This window comes from Corythoichthys intestinalis, chromosome 17 (assembly GCF_030265065.1).
Source record: "Corythoichthys intestinalis isolate RoL2023-P3 chromosome 17, ASM3026506v1, whole genome shotgun sequence".
Lineage (NCBI taxonomy): Eukaryota > Metazoa > Chordata > Actinopteri > Syngnathiformes > Syngnathidae > Corythoichthys > Corythoichthys intestinalis.
In genome coordinates, this window is record NC_080411.1 from 14,024,618 (window position 1) to 14,043,624 (window position 19,007).

The window sequence follows — 19,007 nt, forward strand, 5'->3', positions numbered from 1 at the left end:
TACGAAAGCAAAACTAACATTGACCAGGACACCTTTATTGAAAATACAATTTATTACACTGTGTAATAAATACATACAAAGATGCAAGTAACAGCATTTTCTTTTGATAACAAAACCAACCTGAACACGAATGAATCATCCATATCAAAAAGACGTTAACACTTCTTTTCGCATGCATAATAATGAAGAATAACAAACAAACAAACAAATAGAAAAAACAAGAAATGAAGATCCCCAAAAGTGGGCACAAGTTGAGAGTTGGACTCATTCGTGAGATGGGAAGCCTCACTCTATTTTAGAAATGACATGCAAGTTGAACTTATTATTTTTTTTCTTCTTAAGTTTAAAGACACCCATCATGAGGTCTGTTTGCACGGAATGCGTGATTGTCGCTAGGATCTTGCGTTCCTCTCGGTCTCCGCCAAGCACTCTCGTACCAGTCCGCGGGCGTGGATGATGCCTAGGGGGGAAGAAATTGTGTTTTTAAAATGTATTTATTTGTTTTTATATTGACTGGGGCTGGCAGCAATTGAACGATCAGTCAAATTGGATTGGACGTCTATCGCTGTCAATGGCGGTGAACAGTGATTCCTTTTTTTGCCAGCCATCCCTGATTAGATGTACAGTGCCTTGCAAAAGTATTCGGCCCCCTTGATCCTTGCAACCTTTCGCCACATTTCAGGCTTCAAACATAAAGATATAAAATTTTAATTTTTTGTCAAGAATCAACAACAAGTGGGACACAATCGTGAAGTGGAACAAAATTTATTGGATAATTTAAAGTTTTTTAACAAATAAAAAACTGAAAAGAGGGGCGTGCAATATTATTCGGCCCCCTTGCGTTAATACTTTGTAGCGCCACCTTTTGCTCCAATTACAGCTGCAAGTCGCTTGGGGTATGTTTCTATCAGTTTTGCACATCGAGAGACTGACATTCTTGCCCATTCTTCCTTGCAAAACAGCTCAAGCTCAGTGAGGTTGGATGGAGAGTGTTTGTGAACAGCAGTCTTCAGCTCTTTCCACAGATTATCGATTGGATTCAGGTCTGGACTTTGACTTGGCCATTCTAACACCTGGATACGTTTATTTTTTAACCATTCTATTGTAGATTTGGCTTTATGTTTTGGATCATTGTCCTGTTGGAAGATAAATCTCCGTCCCAGTCTCGGGTCTTGTGCAGATACCAACAGGTTTTCTTCCAGAATGTTCCTGTATTTGGCTGCATCCATCTTCCCGTCAATTTTAACCATCTTCCCTTGTCCCTGCTGAAGAAAAGCAGGCCCAAACCATGATGCTGCCACCACCATGTTTGACAGTGGGGATGGTGTGTTCAGGGTGATGAGCTGTGTTGCTTTTACGCCAAACATATCGTTTTGCATTGTGGCCAAAAAGTTCAATTTTGGTTTCATCTGACCAGAGCACCTACTTCCACATGTTTGGTGTGTCTCCCAGGTGGCTTGTGGCAAACTTTAAACGAGACTTTTTATGGATATCTTTGAGAAATGGCTTCCTTCTTGCCACTCTTCCATAAAGGCCAGATTTGTGCAGTGTACGACTGATTGTTGTCCTATGGACAGACTCTCCCACCTCAGCTGTAGATCTCTGCAGTTCATCCAGAGTGATCATGGCCCTCTTGGCTGCAACTCTGATCACTTTTCTCCTTGTTTGAGAAGAAAGTTTGGAAGGACGGCCGGGTCTTGGTAGATTTGCAGTGGTCTGATGCTCCTTCCATTTCAATATGATGGCTTGCACAGTGCTCCTTGAGATGTTTAAAGCTTGGGAAATCTTTTTGTATCCAAATCCGGCTTTAAACTTCTCCACAACAGTATCTCAGACCTGCCTGGTGTGTTCCTTGGTTTTCATAATGCTCTCTGCACTTTAAACAGAACCCTGAGACTATCACAGAGCAGGTGCATTTATACGGAGACTTGATTACACACAGGTAGATTCTATTTATCATCATCGGTCATTTAGGACAACATTGGATCATTCAGAGATCCTCACTGAACTGAACTGAACTTCTGGAGTGAGTTTGCTGCACTGAAAGTAAAGGGGCCGAATAATATTGCACGCCCCACTTTTCAGTTTTTTATTTGTTAAAAAAGTTTCAATTATCCAATAAATGTTGTTCCACTTCACGATTGTGTCCCACTTATTGTTGATTCATGACAAAAAAATTAAATTTCATATCTTTATGTTTAAAACCTGAAATGTGGCGAAAGGTTGCAAGATTCAAGGGGGCCGAATACTTTTGCAAGGCACTGTATATAACTGTCAGCGGCAGTTAATGAGTTAAATCTGGACATTGATACTATGTTATTTATACTCCTAATATTACATACTTATGGTCCGATATTTCTCAGCGGAGTTTTTTGTTCCTATGAACATTTCAAATTAAAATGCCAAGCCAATAGAAATATAATTTTGCATAAAATTTTTTTTTTTTAATTCCTAATGTTAGAAGAATAAAGTCATACATTGTAATACTAGTACTACGAGGAAAAAGTCGTAATAGGACAAGATTAGTCGTAATATTACATCATTTTACATAACATTACAAGAAAAAGTCGTAATGTGACTTAGTTTTACGTAATATTAGAGAAAAAGGTGTAATTTTACGAAGTTGTATGAGGTTAAAATTGTAATATTACGTGAAAAAAATCCTAATACTACGAGATTTAAAGTAGTTACAAAATGTACTGTATTACAAGAAAGTTGTACGTTGTAATACTAGTACTACAAGGAAAAAGTCGTAATAAAGTAGAAATGTGGCATTAAAGTGTTAGTATCACGATAAAAAAGTAATATTACGTGATTAAATTCGTAATATTTTGTTATATTTCATCATATGATGTAAAAAAAAAACACCGTAATGTCTGGTAATTTTCCGTAATATTACCAGAAAATGCATAATCTTACGTGCCTTTGTTTAGTTTTACGTGATGAAAATCGGAGAATTGTGTCAAAAAAGTTGTAATTTACAAGAAAAGTCGTAATTTCACATTATTTTACGTAGTTTTACGAGATAAAATCATTATATTACATGAAAAAAGTCGTAATTTACTAGATTTAAAACTGTTATGTTACAATATATTGTATTCCAAAAAGAAAGTCGTAATTTTATGGAATTTTATGAAATATTATGAGAAAAAAATCGTAATTTTACATGATTTTTACTAGATTTAATTCGTAATACTACATGAAAAAGTTGTAATTTACAAGATTTAAAATTGTTAGATTACGATATATTCCAAGAAGAAAGTGGTTATTTTATGGAATTTTATTAAATATTACTTGGAAAATTCATGACTTTACGTAGTTTTACGTAATTAAATTTGTAATATTACATGAAAAAGTCGTAATTTACGAGATTTAAAACCGTTATTTGGAAAATATTTTGGGAAAAGTAAATGTACGTGACTTTACGTAGTTTTACGAGATTAAAATCGTAATATTACATGAAAAAAATCGTAATTTACGAAATTTAAAGTAGTTACGTATATTACGATATATTACAAGAAGAACGTTCTAATGCTTTGGAATTTTACAAAATATTACCAGAAAAAAATCGTAGTCTTACGTGACTTTACGTAATTTTACGAGATTGAAATCGTAACATTACATGAAAAAAGTTGTAATTTATGAGATATAAAGTTGCTATATTACGCTATATTCTAAGAAGAAAGTGGTAATGTTATGGAACTTTTGAATGATGAAATATTACCAGAAAAAGTCGTAGTCTTAAGTGATTTGACATCGTTTTACAAGATTAAATTCGAAGTATTACACGAAAAAGTCGTAATTTACGAGATTTAAAGCCATTATGTTACGACATATTCCAAGAAGAAAATCGTAATGTTATGAAATTTTAGAAAATATTATGAGAAAAGTCGTAATTTTACGAGATTAAATTCGTAATACAACATGAAAAAAGTCGTAATTTACGAGATTTAAAGTCGCTATATTACGATATATTCCAAGAAGTCATAATGTGACAGAATTTTACAAAATATTAAAAGAAAAAGTTTTACGAGATTAAAATTGTAATATTACATGAAACAAGTCGTAATATTACGAAACCTTTTCAGAGAAATAACTAGAACAACACGGATTTCAAAAGAGGCGGTTCAACGCTATGTAAAGTACATGGCAGCTAATTTAGCTAAATTATCAGCAATGCATCCATATATATAACGTAAAAATACATATAACAACTTTAATCTCTTAATATTACGATCTTAATCTCGTAATATTATTTTGTCAGAATATGATGTAACGATCTTAATCTCGTAATATTATTTGGTCAGAATATGATGTAAAATGATGTCAAATAACAAATATTTTAACATTATGACACAAAGTTACGTGATTTTAGCACGCTAATCTCATAATATTCTCTCGCAGTATTACAATGTATGTCTTTATTCTCGTTTTATTGTGACTTTAATCTCGGAATGTTATGACCTTATTCTCATAATCTTTTTTTTTTTTTTTTTCTTTGTTTGGCCTTAATGCGCTGTCATATGTTAGCGTACTATCTAAAAGCACCTCTCTTGAGCCTCTCCATGGCACTCTTGCTACCGGCGTACGTAGGTCGGATCTCCTTCCCCAGTTCCTCGATGATGGCCAGCAGCTCTGCGTATTTGTTCGGAGGCACTTGGCTACCTGTCAAGCCCTGGGAAAGTCAAATCGAGAGAAACGCTCAACTAATCCATTAGGAAAAGTGAACAGGGTTTGAAATTCTGACTAAAAATTACGAAGAAAAATACACATTCGGCTTCATTTGTTGTTACCTGAGAGAATCCCAGAGACGGGGGTCCGTAGTCGCTCAGCAGAGGCCTGTAGGACTGCAGATGGGCAAGGTTGGCTGCTGACTGGAGGCTACCAACTATTGCAGACAAAGCCAAAAATATGGCATTTATATTTCATGATATATGGGAAATTCAAGTCACTTTCTGTTCCTTATATTTTTATGTTATCAACTAAAAATGTTTTTTAGCATTGAAATGAACTTGCCTGTCATTTAAAGTGGGGTGGTTGGCACTGAATGATCATATTTCAGTTGGAGGTTTTGACAAAATATCGAAATGGTAATATATTACAATACTTTGCATCCCAAAAGTTTACAGTTATGCTCCAGCCAAGAATCGATATATTTATATGTATATATATTAGAGATGTGCCGATCGATCGGGTCCGATCAGGTCATTTTCAAAGTATCGGAATCGGCAAAAAAATATCGGCCATGCCTTTTTTCAATATATTATATATATATATATATATATATATATATATATATATATATATATATATTTTTTTTTTTAATTAAATCGTTTTCTAATTGTATTTAACGTTACAGACATAATATGTTTCACTCTTCCGAGTCTTTAGTTTAGGCTTAAGGTAGGGTTATCAAATTTATCCATATAACGGCGGTAATTAATTTTTAAATAAATGTATCACGTTAAAATATTTAACGCAATTAATGCATGTGCTGCACGACCCACTCACGCATTGTCGCGCTCAATCTGTAATGATGCCGTTTTACCTATATAGAAAAATAAAAGGCAGTGTAAAATAGGCCTGAACGATATTGGAAAAAACTATTGTTGCGATTTTTTTAAGGTGTGCAATATATTGCGATATTATATTGCGATAGTAAAAAAAAAAAAATAAAAATAAATAATTTTAAAGAAATATTCACTAGATGACTTGAATAGCTGTTTGGAAATACTTTGCATGACACACCGTGACCACAGTGTATTCATATAATACGGTTTCATTTGTGAATGATTAAGATTGCTGTATTATTATGAAGGGATCCAGGAAGCCATGTCTGCACAAAATAGATAATTTCTTGAACACAATATTTGACACTTCAACAGCAGCAAATACATTAAATGACAAATAAAAGAGCAGGTGCATTCGTCCCCTGAGTTTTTGACAAAATATAACAATAAATAACAACTTCGGTAAAATAACAACAAAGTTGTAAACATATTTGAACAAAAATATTAAATATGACAAATAAGAGTTGTTCACAAACTATAACAATAAATAAGAACCTCAGTAAAACAATAAAGTTGTCAACATATTTGAACTTAAATATTAAATCTGTCAAATAAAAGTGCAAGTGCATTAGTCCCCTGAGTTGTTTACACAAAATATAACAATATAGAACTGCAAAACTGCAACAAAGTTGTAAAAATATTTTAAAAATATTAAGTATCAAAACTTTATGTGCAGCTGTACTATAGTTATTTGAAAAATACGATTTACAGTTAATTTAAATATAAAAGAAACAGAAACTCAATTGAACTTGTAAATAATTGAACTGAATAACAGCAAATAACTGATGAATAACAGAACCATTTTAACTCCCAAATTTATGTATTTGTCTGCATATCGTCCACCTTCCTTGCTCAGCAATTCTCAACTGGGTCTCATAGGTTTTTGGCCAAGACTACTAGTTTATCCACCATTGCAGGCTTGAGACAACAACGTTGGCACGTAACAATGTTCCCACCTGTACTAAAAAGCCTCTGATGGGAAGCTCGTAGCAGGAATGCATAGATACCTGCGTTTTAAATGGTCCCACATGTTCGACGGATTACTTCTTGTTGAGGCAACCATGGCGAGGCACTGTCAACAGGGCTGTTTTTTGTTCCTTATATTCTTGTCGATAGCCAAAATACTTCCAAAACTCCTTTTGGAGACAGTCTTCCCTATTCAACGTGCTGCTTGATTGCTTGCTTTCACTTTGAAAACGGCCCCTCCTCCCTCCGCTCTGCTGTTCGGCCCCTCCTCCCTCCACTCCGCTCTAGCAGGGGAGGGGGAGGAGCCGATGACTGCGAGCTGGAGAGAATGAGAGACTGTGCACTCTCTTTCTCGCTCCTTGCTCAAAACAAACGTTTGTGGATTTAAAAAAATGAAATGAAAAAACTATCGCACGTCCTTGCAATGGGACTATTGCGCATGCGCACATCGCGATGGCGATGTTTAAACGATATATCGTTCAGGCCTAGTGTAAAATGAGTGGAGTGAATTTTGGCAGCCTTTGAAGCCTTTTTTCAATTGGCTAAAACCTTACAATCCCTCTCCCTACGATTAGAAATATCATGGGAAGCAATGTGGGGAAACAAGGTAGCAATTGATCTTTATCTAAACACCTTAGGTTATTTGCCAACGCAGAGAAGATATATCAATTGGTAGCACTACGCACAGTCATGGTTCCACTTCCCATCATGCATTTGGGCATGACTACAGTATCATTTACTGAAAGCTCAACAAATACACTAGATGGCAATATTTAGTCACAATATACAAAGTCACAAGTCTTTCTATCCGTGGATCCCTCTCACAGAAAGAATGTTAATAATGTAAATGCCATCTTGAGGATTTATTGTCATAATAAAAAAATACAGTACTTATGTACTGTATGTTGAATGTATATATTCTTCCGAGTTTTATTCATTTTTTTCTTAATGCATTGCCAAAACGTATATGATCGGGAAAAATTATGGGGAATGATTGGAATTGAGTCGGGAGCAAAAAAAAGCAATCGGATCGGGAAATATCGGGATCGGCAGATACTCAAACTAAAACGATCGGGATCAGATCGGGAGCAAAAAAACATGATCGGAACAACCCTAAAATATATATATACAGTTTTAAAAAGGTGTCACTGTTTGAAAAAGGAAAAAAAGGAACCAATAGGTTGCTAGCAAAATTTTCCACTCGAAAAGTGTTTCCATTAACTCATTTGCTGTCATTGACAGTGCTAGACATCCGATGTATTTTTTACTGGGAGGCGCAGAATGAACGAACATCCATTCACGCCTCCCAGTCTAAGTGGATTGGGTTAGGGCTTTCAGTGCCACTGACAGCGATAGACGTCCAGTCCATTTTGACTAGGAGTGATGGCAGTAGTGGTGCAACGATTAATCGATTAACTCGAGTAATTCGGTTAGAAAAAAGCTTCGAATGAAATTCTGCTGCTTCGAGTATTCGTTTATTTGGAGTGGCGTAATGGTTTGTTTTGAAAGTGTTTGTATTTAGTTTCATCGATTTGCGTGAATACACTGCTCTCTAGTGGCAACAGTGAATATGACATAAATATGACATTAACATGGCCAAATCCATCTGCTCTCTGCTAAGACTAACATAAGGTAAGTTTTTGTTTGCGCTAGTTTTTTAAAATGTATTCGTAATTTAGTTTATAGGTATACAGTGCCTTGCAAAAGTATTCGGCCCCCTTGAACCTTGCAACCTTTCGCCACATTTCAGGCTTCAAACATAAAGATATAAAATTTTATTTTTTTGTCAAGAATCAACAACAAGTGGGACACAGTCGTGAAGTGGAACAAAATTTACTGGATAATTTAAACTTTTTTAACAAATAAAAAACTGAAAAGTGGGGCGTGCAATATTATTCGGCCCCCTTGCGTTAATACTTTGTAGCGCCACCTTTTGCTCCAATTACAGCTGCAAGTCGCTTGGGGTATGTTTCTATCAGTTTTGCACATCGAGAGACTGACATTCTTGCCCATTCCTTGCAAAACAGCTCGAGCTCAGTGAGGTTGGATGGAGAGTGTTTGTGAACAGAAGTCTTCAGCTCTTTCCACAGATTCTCGATTGGATTCAGGTCTGGACTTTGACTTGGCCATTCTAACACCGGGATACGTTTCTTTTTTAATCATTCCATTGTAGATTTGGCTTTATATTTTGGATCATTGTCCTGTTGGAAGATAAATCTCCGTCCCAGTCTCAGGTCTTGTGCAGATACCAACAGGTTTTCTTCCAGAATGTTCCTGTATTTGGCTGCATCCATCTTCCCGTCAATTTTAACCATCTTCCCTGTCCCTGCTGAAGAAAAGCAGGCCCAAACCATGATGCTGCCACCACCATGTTTGACAGTGGGGATGGTGTGTTCAGGGTGATGAGCTGTGTTGCTTTTACGCCAAACATATCGTTTTGCATTGTGGCCAAAAAGTTCAATTTTGGTTTCATCTGACCAGAGCACCTTCTTCCACATGTTTGGTGTGTCTCCCAGGTGGCTTGTGGCAAACTTTAAACGAGACTTTTTATGGATATCTTTGAGAATGGCTTTCTTCTTGCCACTCTTCCATAAAGGCCAGATTTGTGCAGTGTACAACTGATTGTTGTCCTATGGACAGACTCTCCCACCTCAGCTGTAGATCTCTGCAGTTCATCCAGAGTGATCATGGGCCTCTTGGCTGCATCTCTGATCAGTTTTCTCCTTGTTTGAGAAGAAAGTTTGGAAGGACGGCCGGGTCTTGGTAGATTTGCAGTGGTCTGATGCTCCTTCCATTTCAATATGATGGCTTGCACAGTGCTCCTTGAGATGTTTAAAGCTTGGGAAATCTTTTTGTATCCAAATCCGGCTTTAAACTTCTCCACAACAGTATCTCGGACCTGCCTGGTGTGTTCTTTGGTTTTCATAATGCTCTCTGCACTTTAAACAGAACCCTGAGACTATCACAGAGCAGGTGCATTTATACGGAGACTTGATTACACACAGCTGGATTCTATTTATCATCATCGGTCATTTAGGACAACATTGGATCATTTAGAGATCCTCACTGAACTTCTGGAGTGAGTTTGCTGCACTGAAAGTAAAGGGGCCGAATAATATTGCACGCCCCACTTTTCAGTTTTTTATTTGTTAAAAAAGTTTAAATTATCCAATAAATGTTGTTCCACTTCACGATTGTGTCCCACTTGTTGTTGATTCTTGACAAAAAAATTAAATTTCATATCTTTATGTTTGAAGCCTGAAATGTGGCGAAAGGTTTCAAGATTCAAGGGGGCCGAATACTTTTGCAAGGCACTGTATCTAGCTGTTTTTTTTTTTTTTTTGTGGGAACATGTGTTTGACCGATTTGTTAAGAGCATTGTTAAAAAAAAAAGTTACCATTTTATAGCATTTAACTAGCAGATATTTGCTATACAAGTAGCCAATTGTTATTTTGTTCTCATTAGATCCTATTTTTTTTTAAATACCGTTTGAGGCTAAGCTCAGGTATTTTAATTTATTTTTAAATGAAAGTGCAACTGTGCAGAATTTGAAGAAACACTTGGGAATTTTATTTTGTATTTGGCTTTAATGCTCTTTTGAAAGTGCAATCTGAGCAAACCTTTCACATCTCAAATTCATTTTGTAACACATTAAATGTTCCTAATCCGATGACTAGATTGTTCGAACTAACTAGTTGATATATTAATCGACTACTAAATTAAACGATAGCTTCAGCCCGAGATGGCAGCAATTTTGGGTCACATGGGTCACACTATTAATTTGGTATAGTACAAATGTGGCCTACATGACCCAAAATGTGAAGTACACACATGTGAATGCCTGGCCTAAACTATATTTTTATGACAAATCAAAATTTTCATTTTTCTATATTTTACTATATAACAATAAATACAATTATACAGTAATATCATCTTAATAAAAACAAGATTAATACGATTATAGATTATAGAAACAGAAATACTGCTGTTATTAAAATTCTAAAGTTGCCGTCCAATTCATTTTGACTGGGAGGGCTTGCAGTCCTGCCAGCCTATCCCAGTCAAAATGGATTATTGCTGGAATGATTTATCGATTAACTCGATTAATTTGATGAGGAAAAAAAAGAATACAATTTTGCTGCATCGAGTATTCGTTTAATTAAAGTGGCGTTGTAATGGTTTTGAAAGTGTTTGCATTTAGTTTTATTGATTTGGGTGGATACACTGCCCTCTAGTGGCAACAGTGAATATAACTCATTTTACATGGCTGAATCCAGCTGCGCCCTGTTAAGACCAACATAAGGCAAGTTTTTGTTTGAGCTTTTTTTTTTTTTTTTTATGCAATCGTTAGTTTTGAGTGTATTTAACAGTTTTTTGTGGGAATGTGTATGAACTAGTGCTGCAACGATTAATCGATTAACTCGATTATTCAATTAGAAAAAAAAGATTCGAATTAAATTTTGATGCTTCGAGTATTCGTTTTTAAAGTGGTGTTGTAATGGTTTGTTTTGAAAGTGTTGGCATTTTATTGATTTGGGTGGATACACTGCCCTCTAGTCTGCCTCATTTTACGTGGCTGAATCCAGCTGCTCCCTGTTAAGACCAACATAAGCTAAATTTTTGCATAATGCATTCGTGAAGTATATTTAGCTGTTTTTTTGTGGGAATATGTGTCTGAACCATTTGTTAAGAGCATTGTAAAAAAAAAAATTAAAAAAAAAAATAAAAAAAAAAAACGGCGTTTTACAGCATTTAAGCTAGCAGACGTTTGCTATGTAAGTTAGCCAATTCTTCTCTTGTTGTACATAGATCCTCATTTTTTAATTTTTTGACCGTTTGAGGCTTAGCTCAGGTATTTTAATTTTTTATGTTCCTTATCTGATTGCGCCATTATTCGAACTAACTAGTTCATTGATTAATCAACTATTGAAATAATCGATAGCTGCAGCCCTAGTACGAACCATTTGTTAAGAGCAATGAATTTTTTTTTAGCATATTATAGCATTTATGCTAGCGGACTTTAAGTTAGCATTGAATTTTTTTTTTAGCATTTTATAGCATTTATGCTAGCGGACTTTAGCTATGCAAGTTATCCAATTGTTCTTTTGCTGTACTTAGAGCCTCTTTTTTTTTAATACCGTTTGAGATTCACCTCAGCTTCAAATTATTATTATTATTAATGCTTAACCGATTACTTGATTAGTTGAACTAAATAGTTCATAATCGACTACTAAAATAATTGATAGCTGCAGCCCTAAAATGGATTGGACGTCTATCGTTGTCATTGGCAGCTAATGAGTTAAATGAATGCCCAATAGAGGGTTAAAATTAATATCATTAAGTGTAAAATAAACCATTAAGTTTCTAATATATTTTTTATTTAGAAATAAGTAATTGTTAATATGTGAAAATGCTAGTCATTATAATGGAAAACGCTGTAACAATACTACTTCCATACGGTTGCAGTAGCGGGCCCGCGTCGGCAGATGTCCGCAAAGAGGCGCCTCTCGTCGGCGTGGATCAATCAAGCAGCCCCGAGCCGGGGAGCATCATGGAGGAGGAAGCGGAGCGCGGCTACCTCGACGAGACACGACCGATACATTTTTTGACTGTCGCCGCCTTCACGGGCCGTCGGCGCGACCTCGGACGCCGGTGAAAGTAGCGCGAGACGCCGCCGCCGTCTTCACCCCGCACGAGCCCGTCGAGTTTTGTTTTCCCTCTCGCCTCTTGTCGACATTCGTAATAATGGCGGATACGAATTAGCCTAGCTCCCAGGATGTGACCCGACATATGTAACCGGACAAAAAAAACTCCACGCACACACACGGGGCTTTCTCTTCAGGTATTCTCCGAGAATCCCCCGAAATTAAGCGTCGAATTACTCGCCACACGCGGGGACCCACTCGGACGTTTTGTGCTCACCCTGGTTCCCAGAAGTTCCCGGAGTGTGCTGGTGGGCATTGGGCTTGTAAGACATTCCCAGAGACATTGTAAATGAAAGAAATCCAAATGACCCGACATTCAGCGAGGCGTCTGTCTCCCACTTTTTTTGTTGTTTACGGCGGCGCCGGCAAACATGGCCGTCACTGAATGTTGACACCCAGCCAGCCGAGCTGAGCACCGAGCCCCGCTGAAAGAAAAGCCCAGAAAAGACACACTTTGCTCGGCCAAAAGCGGCACGTTTGGTCGGAGCCCGGAACACATTTTGGTGAAAAGTTGAGCCGAGTTTTTAGGTGACTTTTGACGACTTTGAAAGGAATTTGAAGTGTTTTGACGTCACCTTCTCGCTCGCTTTGTTCGGGCATTTTGGAATCTTAATTTTTTCAATTGGCAGTATGATTAAATATATTAAATTATTGATGGGAATATGGGTTTTTGACTAAACGCTTCAAAATTTGACAAAAGTTCAACCCTATATTGCCAAATGTATCACATTTGATACACCTAAAATTTCATGATTTTTGGGACTAATTCAGAATTTTGACATTTCTTTTTGAAAAAAATAAAATGTTGGAATCAAGTAAACACTCATCTGCTGATTCCATGAAAAAATAAACAGGATTTAGCAAGGGTTATAGATATCAGAGTGCTTATTACACATATTCATTTTGACTTTTCTTTTTACAAATTAAAAAAAAGGTTTCATTAGGATCTTATTTTTCAAATGTAGTGATTCTCTGATAATTGCTTCATGTTGCAGGCATTTAAGGGTCTTTCACGCTCGAATTTTCTTTATTTTTTCATAAATGTTTTATTATACTTCATTAATAAATGTTTCATTATATTCATATAAGACAGGGGTTAAATCTGCTGCCCCGGGACCAATCGTGGCCCGCGGGACAATATTTTGCAGCCCCCGTTTGACATCTAATTTTAGTATTAGTGTTGCATTCACATATTTTGCAATGAACAATCAAACATATAAAAAAAAAAAATCATTCATAATGAATTATTTGAAGTAGGGCTGCAGCTATCGATTATTTTAGTAGTCGATTAATTAAACTAGTTCGAGTAATCAGATAAGGAACATAAAAAATTAAAAGAACTGAGGTGAGCCTCAAATGGTCCAAAAAAAAAAAATCTAAATACAATTGGCTAACTTAGAGCAAATGTCCGCTAGCTTAACTGTTTTAAGATGCTAACGTTTTTTTTTCTTTAACATTGGTCTTAATAAAAACGCCACAAAAACAGCTAAATAAGATTATGAATGCATTTAAAAATAAAGCTCGAACAAAAACTTAACTTATGTTGGTCTTAACAGGTAGCCGCTGGATTCAGCCATGTGAAATGAGAATCTAATTTACTGCCACTAGAGGACAGTGTATCTACCCAAAATCATTAAAACTAAATGCAGACACTTTCAAAACCATTACAACCATAAGCGGATTTTAGGGGGGGGGGGGGGGGGGCCTGGTGGCCGAAAAGTGTCATTGCATGTAATTCACTTTCCTATATATATATATATATATATATATATATATATATATATATATAAGTTGTGAAGCAATAAAACCAACAAAAATGAATGAAATGAATAATATTTTTATAATGGGTCAAAATTATTTTCGAGCACCTTAGCTGGTCATTTGCTTTGCAAATAATTTTTAAAAATGTATTGGAAAAAAAAAGATGGGAAACAACGCTCATTGTCATATTATTATAAATATTGCTGTAAGGTAATTCAATTGCTGACACTGCGTTTCGGGGACATCAACATGTGCTTCCCCTTCCCGCCCCAAAAGTCAAACTCCACCTATGTTTACAACGCAACTTTCATTAAATGAATACAAAGCAGCAAAATTTGAATCTTTTTTTCTAATCAAATTACTCGTTAATCGTTGCAGCAATATTTGAAGGCTACAATTTTGGGGGAGGGGGGGATATTGTATACAGTACTGTGCAAAAGTTTTAGGCAGGTGTCCTGCCTAAAACTTTTGCACAGTACTGTATATTTTTATGATGTATATATAGGATATACTGTATGTATATATTTTCCCCAAGTGGAAGCTTCCATGATCCTAATAAATTTAATAATTTAAAAAATATATATACAGTAATGTATATATTTTTTAAAACTCCCAAAATTAATGTAATTAACAAAAAATAAAACATTCAAATTAGTGCCCTGTGTGTATTTTTTGTGTATAAATCCTGTTCACATATGTAGCTCAACTCTTTGACTGCCAATGACGGCACTAGACGTCCAATCTATTTTAACTTGGAGGGGCAGTAAAACCATAGAAAAACACTCGAGCGGACATTTTTTTTTGACATAAGCAGTTTTATTCCATTAAAAATCTGGTTCATTTGCCCCTCCCAGTCAAAATGATTGGACGTTTAGCAAATGTCAATGGCAACCAGGGAGTTATAGTGCCCTTTAAAGGGTTAAAACACACAATTTCTGTATACCAATCTTTATTGAACATTGTACCAGATCACGTACACGTCAGCAAGACAAGTGGCTGACGTTCAAAAGCCCTGACAGAGCCTGAACACAACATCTCCAAAGGCCTATGCAAAGCTGTCAGAGCATTTACTAGATATCCTAAGTGTAATAATTCAGTATTAATTCTTAAAGTAGGCTTTGTCTTTGCTAGTTAGCTATTTTGTTGCTACTAGTAGTGTAACTAGTACAGATTTGTGTACTGCTTGTACACGGACCTAAAGCTGGATAACAAATAAATGCTCAAACGGCTTTTTATAAAGGCAAACGAGTTTTGAGGGTAAGAACAGGCCATTTAAATACCAACTTTTTTTTTATACAAAAATGTACAAAATCAAAATGTGCATGACTTCTAGTTGCACATCTCAAGCAAGAACGTTTGATTTGTTCGCTAACAGATGTAGAGGTGCCTTTCTACATCACAAGTGGTCAAAGAAACGACGTTTGACAACGGAATTGACTCTCAAACACCTGAGAAGACCAGAAAACCATCATGCATTTAAAAAAAAAAAGAAAACAGTGGGATATTTGTGACAGATTTTAGGATGAGCCAAAAAAAGCAGGGGAACTTTTACAAGGTGAACTTGAGTAAACTTTCAAATGTCTAACTGTACTATGCATTTTGACTGGGAGGTTCTTCTCGAAGCGCAAAGATCTGTCAGTGTGAGCCCTCCCAGTCAAAATGGATTGATGTCAAGGTTATCACAACTTGTTCTCGACCAATGCACCTGACCGTAAAATTCACATCAGGTATGATCCAGGAAAATTTTCACAACAAACTTTGGGACTTTCGTAACATGGTTTTTACGAAGAACACATTCAAGTCTCAGATGTCTAAACTTGTTCAACCTTGACAAGATTGTACTTCACGGCAGAGTATTAAGGCCACACAGAGAAAGGTAAAAGATAATAGGCCTACGAGGTATTACGAATACCGTGAGGTTGCGAACACGCAATAATGAGAGATGAAACGCGTCATACGAGATGAAACCCGCGAGGTTGCGAAACCCGGCAATACCGCGAGGTTGTGAAACCCGGCGAAACAACGCTAAAACCCGGCGATACAACGCGAAAACCCAGTGATACAGTGAGGCTGCGAAACCCGGCGATACAGCGCAAAAACCCAGCGATACCGTGAGGTTGAGAAACCCGGCGACACCACAAGACTGCCAAACCCAGCGATACAGCGCAAAAACCCAGCGATACCGCGGGGTTACGAAACCCGGCGATACCGCAAGGTTGAGAAATCCGGTGATATGTGAAAATCCAGCGTTACGACGACGTTGAGAAACCCGGCGATACCGCGATATTGCAAAACCTGGCGATACCGCTAGATTGCAAAACTTGGCTGTACAGCGAGATTGCGAAACTCGGCGATACCACGCGAAAACCCGGCGATACCACGAGGTTGCAAACCACGGCGATACAGCGTGAAAACCCAGCGATACCGCGAGGTTGCGAAACCTGTCTATTCAGTTAGATTGCGAAACTTGGAGATACAACACGAAAACCCAGCGTTACCGGGAGGTTGCGAAATCCGGCAATATCGCAAGATTGCGAAACCCGGCGATACCGCGAGATTGCAAAACCTGGCTAAACAGCGAGATTGCAAAACTCGGCAATACAGTGCGAAAACCCGGCGATACCGCAATGTCGGAAAACCCGGCGATGCGAAACACCGTGATACCGTGAGATAAGGCCATACGAGATGTAACCCCGGCGATACCGAGAGATTCCAAACCGGCAATGGGAGATGAAACACACCATATTACGAGATCAAACCCCCAATACTGTGAGATTCAATCCCGCCATACTACGAGATTTAAATCGTAATACTACGTCATGAATGAATCTTGGAATATTTCAAAAACTCATAAGAGTAAATCCTTATTACGAAAAACTCTTTGAAGTGGTTTGCGCGTTGCTGCGTTAGCCTCCAGTGCAAGTTCCGCCGTCGCAATAGTCCAAAAACAAGGAATATTACAACAGGCCCAAGTGAATAAAATCCCATTTTTTGGGGTATTATGTTCTAGTAATGCTACAACTTTCCCACCACGTTCTTTATGTGGCCTTTATACACCGTCGTAATAAGTCACTTTATGTATTGCTCATCTTGAATCAAATTTGGGAGTCCTTGTTGCTCATACACAGGAGAATGGTGAGTAATGAAACAAGCATCAACGTGAAAGTCTGATGGGTTTACTATTCGATTGTAACGTAGCGTCAGTTTCCAGTGTGGCGGGGCCCGTCGCGCATCTTCACTCTGAATGTCAGAGGACGAAATTACATCACCCCGTCTGAGGGCAGGGTGATAGCCAAAATTTTTCCCAAATTAAAAGAATTTAAAAAAAAAAAAAAAAAAAAAAAAACCCTGAAACTGTTCCTCTGTATGTACAACAGTCTGCTTGACGCGTCCGTTTTGCCACTATGTGTTGGGCGCGTGGCTCAGACTTTGGGGGTGCAGCTGCTGCCGCTTGTGCTGCTCTTGGACGGCCAGTTGCTGAAACTGGTCGGACGTGGACAGCTTGTGCATCAGCGGTGACACGCAGTTGGCTGGAATGATCAGTCCTACGGGAAGACAAGGTTAGAGTTAACATTAGCGTTGCACCGATGCCTGTATCAAAGGGCCCTGGTAGGACACGAAAATGTAGTGGTGTGACATTATATCGAAAAGATATATTGTAGGTCTGTCCTAAATGACTATGTAAAAGGCCAATATCAATGATGTGTATTTTACATTATATTTGTGAACGATCTTTTCTATTTTGTAAATTGTTAATGAATTGTTTGGACCAATGCAGTGCGTATTTAAACAATGTAACATCCGGTTGTAAATCAGCAGACAGCTGTGTCTTGTAAGGGTGTAACGGTACATGTATTCGTATTGAACCGTTTCGGTACTTGGTGCTCAGTTCGGAACGAAGGCGTACCGAACGAGTTTCTGACGTAATGTAACCCTTTTACTTTGAGGCTGAGAGTCGATCGGGTTACAGTTTCTTTGTGTAGATTTGTGTATATTTACTCCGTCTTCTCTACTATAATGAGGACCAACACGGTAGGACAGTAAGAAACGTCAACGGCGCGACAACGTGGCCGCCGAGAGAACCCAGTGAAACGCAGGCATTAAAGTCAATCAGCTAATGCACACCAGTCTCGTCCCAGAAGCGGCTCAACGCGATGCACGCGAAAAGAACGGCAGAGTTTATTATTTGACGGGAGACGCGGCCCTCCTGCGTCAATACTACTAGCTAGCAGATCGGAACGGTTGATTTTCAAACTAATATGCAATCGTAACCCACTTTTTGAGTCCATCAGATGTCTTGAGTGGGAGATTGGGGCACAGTTGACTTGTCTTTGTTGATTTACAGTTGTCTTCTCTGCTATAATAACAACCAACACGGCCCCGTGTTCAATACAAAACCCTCCTACCACAACAAAACAAGTAGGAACTAATATTCACATAGGAACTATAAGTTATACAACATAAAATATACAATATAAATGAATACTACATCACATTTGTAAAATACAAACACATAATAAAATAAATAAGAGCCCATTTAAATAAAATAAATTGAAATGAGCTAAAAGAACTGTAAATAATAAGAATAATACACAGATCCTGCTTACACAATTAATTAATTTCTGCGTGGCACTTTAACTTGAGAAAATCCACCAATAAAGCTTTTGAAAACCGTTCATAAGGGGAAAAAAATCGTTGAGGCATTTCATTTGTGAAATACATGTTAAAATCTGTCATTGGGATTGCTTTTCTCTTTAGCACAGGACTTTTTTCTTTCAGAGAGAAAGCTTACCAATACGCGGGGTCTGGAAGGCAAATTGTTGTTGGATTATTATCTTTAAATACCCGCTACTTTTTGAGCAGAATTCTAGCTTTGTATAGACCCTACTCACCGACGTCACAGAATGACGTGTCGCTGTATCCGGCCGCCATATTGTCCGTCATTGTTTATCTGTATTCTCAATGGTTTCAATTAGTCGTGCAATTTATAGTGCAATTCATGGT

The 19,007-nt window shown here is 37.3% G+C and overlaps 2 protein-coding genes across 3 annotated transcripts in view; both read right to left on the minus strand.

Annotated features, from left to right (window-relative positions):
- Positions 1 to 27: 27 nt before the first annotated feature.
- On the minus strand, positions 28 to 12,749 carry LOC130905078 (cyclin-dependent kinase 2-associated protein 1). Its single transcript, XM_057818094.1, has 4 exons — positions 12,460 to 12,749; positions 4,794 to 4,888; positions 4,549 to 4,675; positions 28 to 460 (listed from the first exon to the last, which is right to left on the minus strand). The coding sequence occupies exons 1-4, from the start codon at positions 12,524 to 12,526 to the stop codon at positions 393 to 395; spliced, it is 357 nt and encodes a 118-aa protein (XP_057674077.1). The 5' UTR covers positions 12,527 to 12,749; the 3' UTR covers positions 28 to 392.
- Positions 12,750 to 14,795: 2,046 nt separating this feature from the next.
- Positions 14,796 to 19,007, minus strand: part of sbno1 (strawberry notch homolog 1 (Drosophila)) — a 44,216-nt gene continuing 40,004 nt past the window's right edge. For both annotated transcript variants that reach the window (XM_057818901.1, XM_057818899.1), the window contains exon 33: positions 14,796 to 17,548. In XM_057818901.1, the coding sequence (XP_057674884.1) occupies positions 17,406 to 17,548 (143 nt within the window). In that variant the 3' untranslated portion in view covers positions 14,796 to 17,405. The remainder of the gene's footprint in view (positions 17,549 to 19,007) is intronic.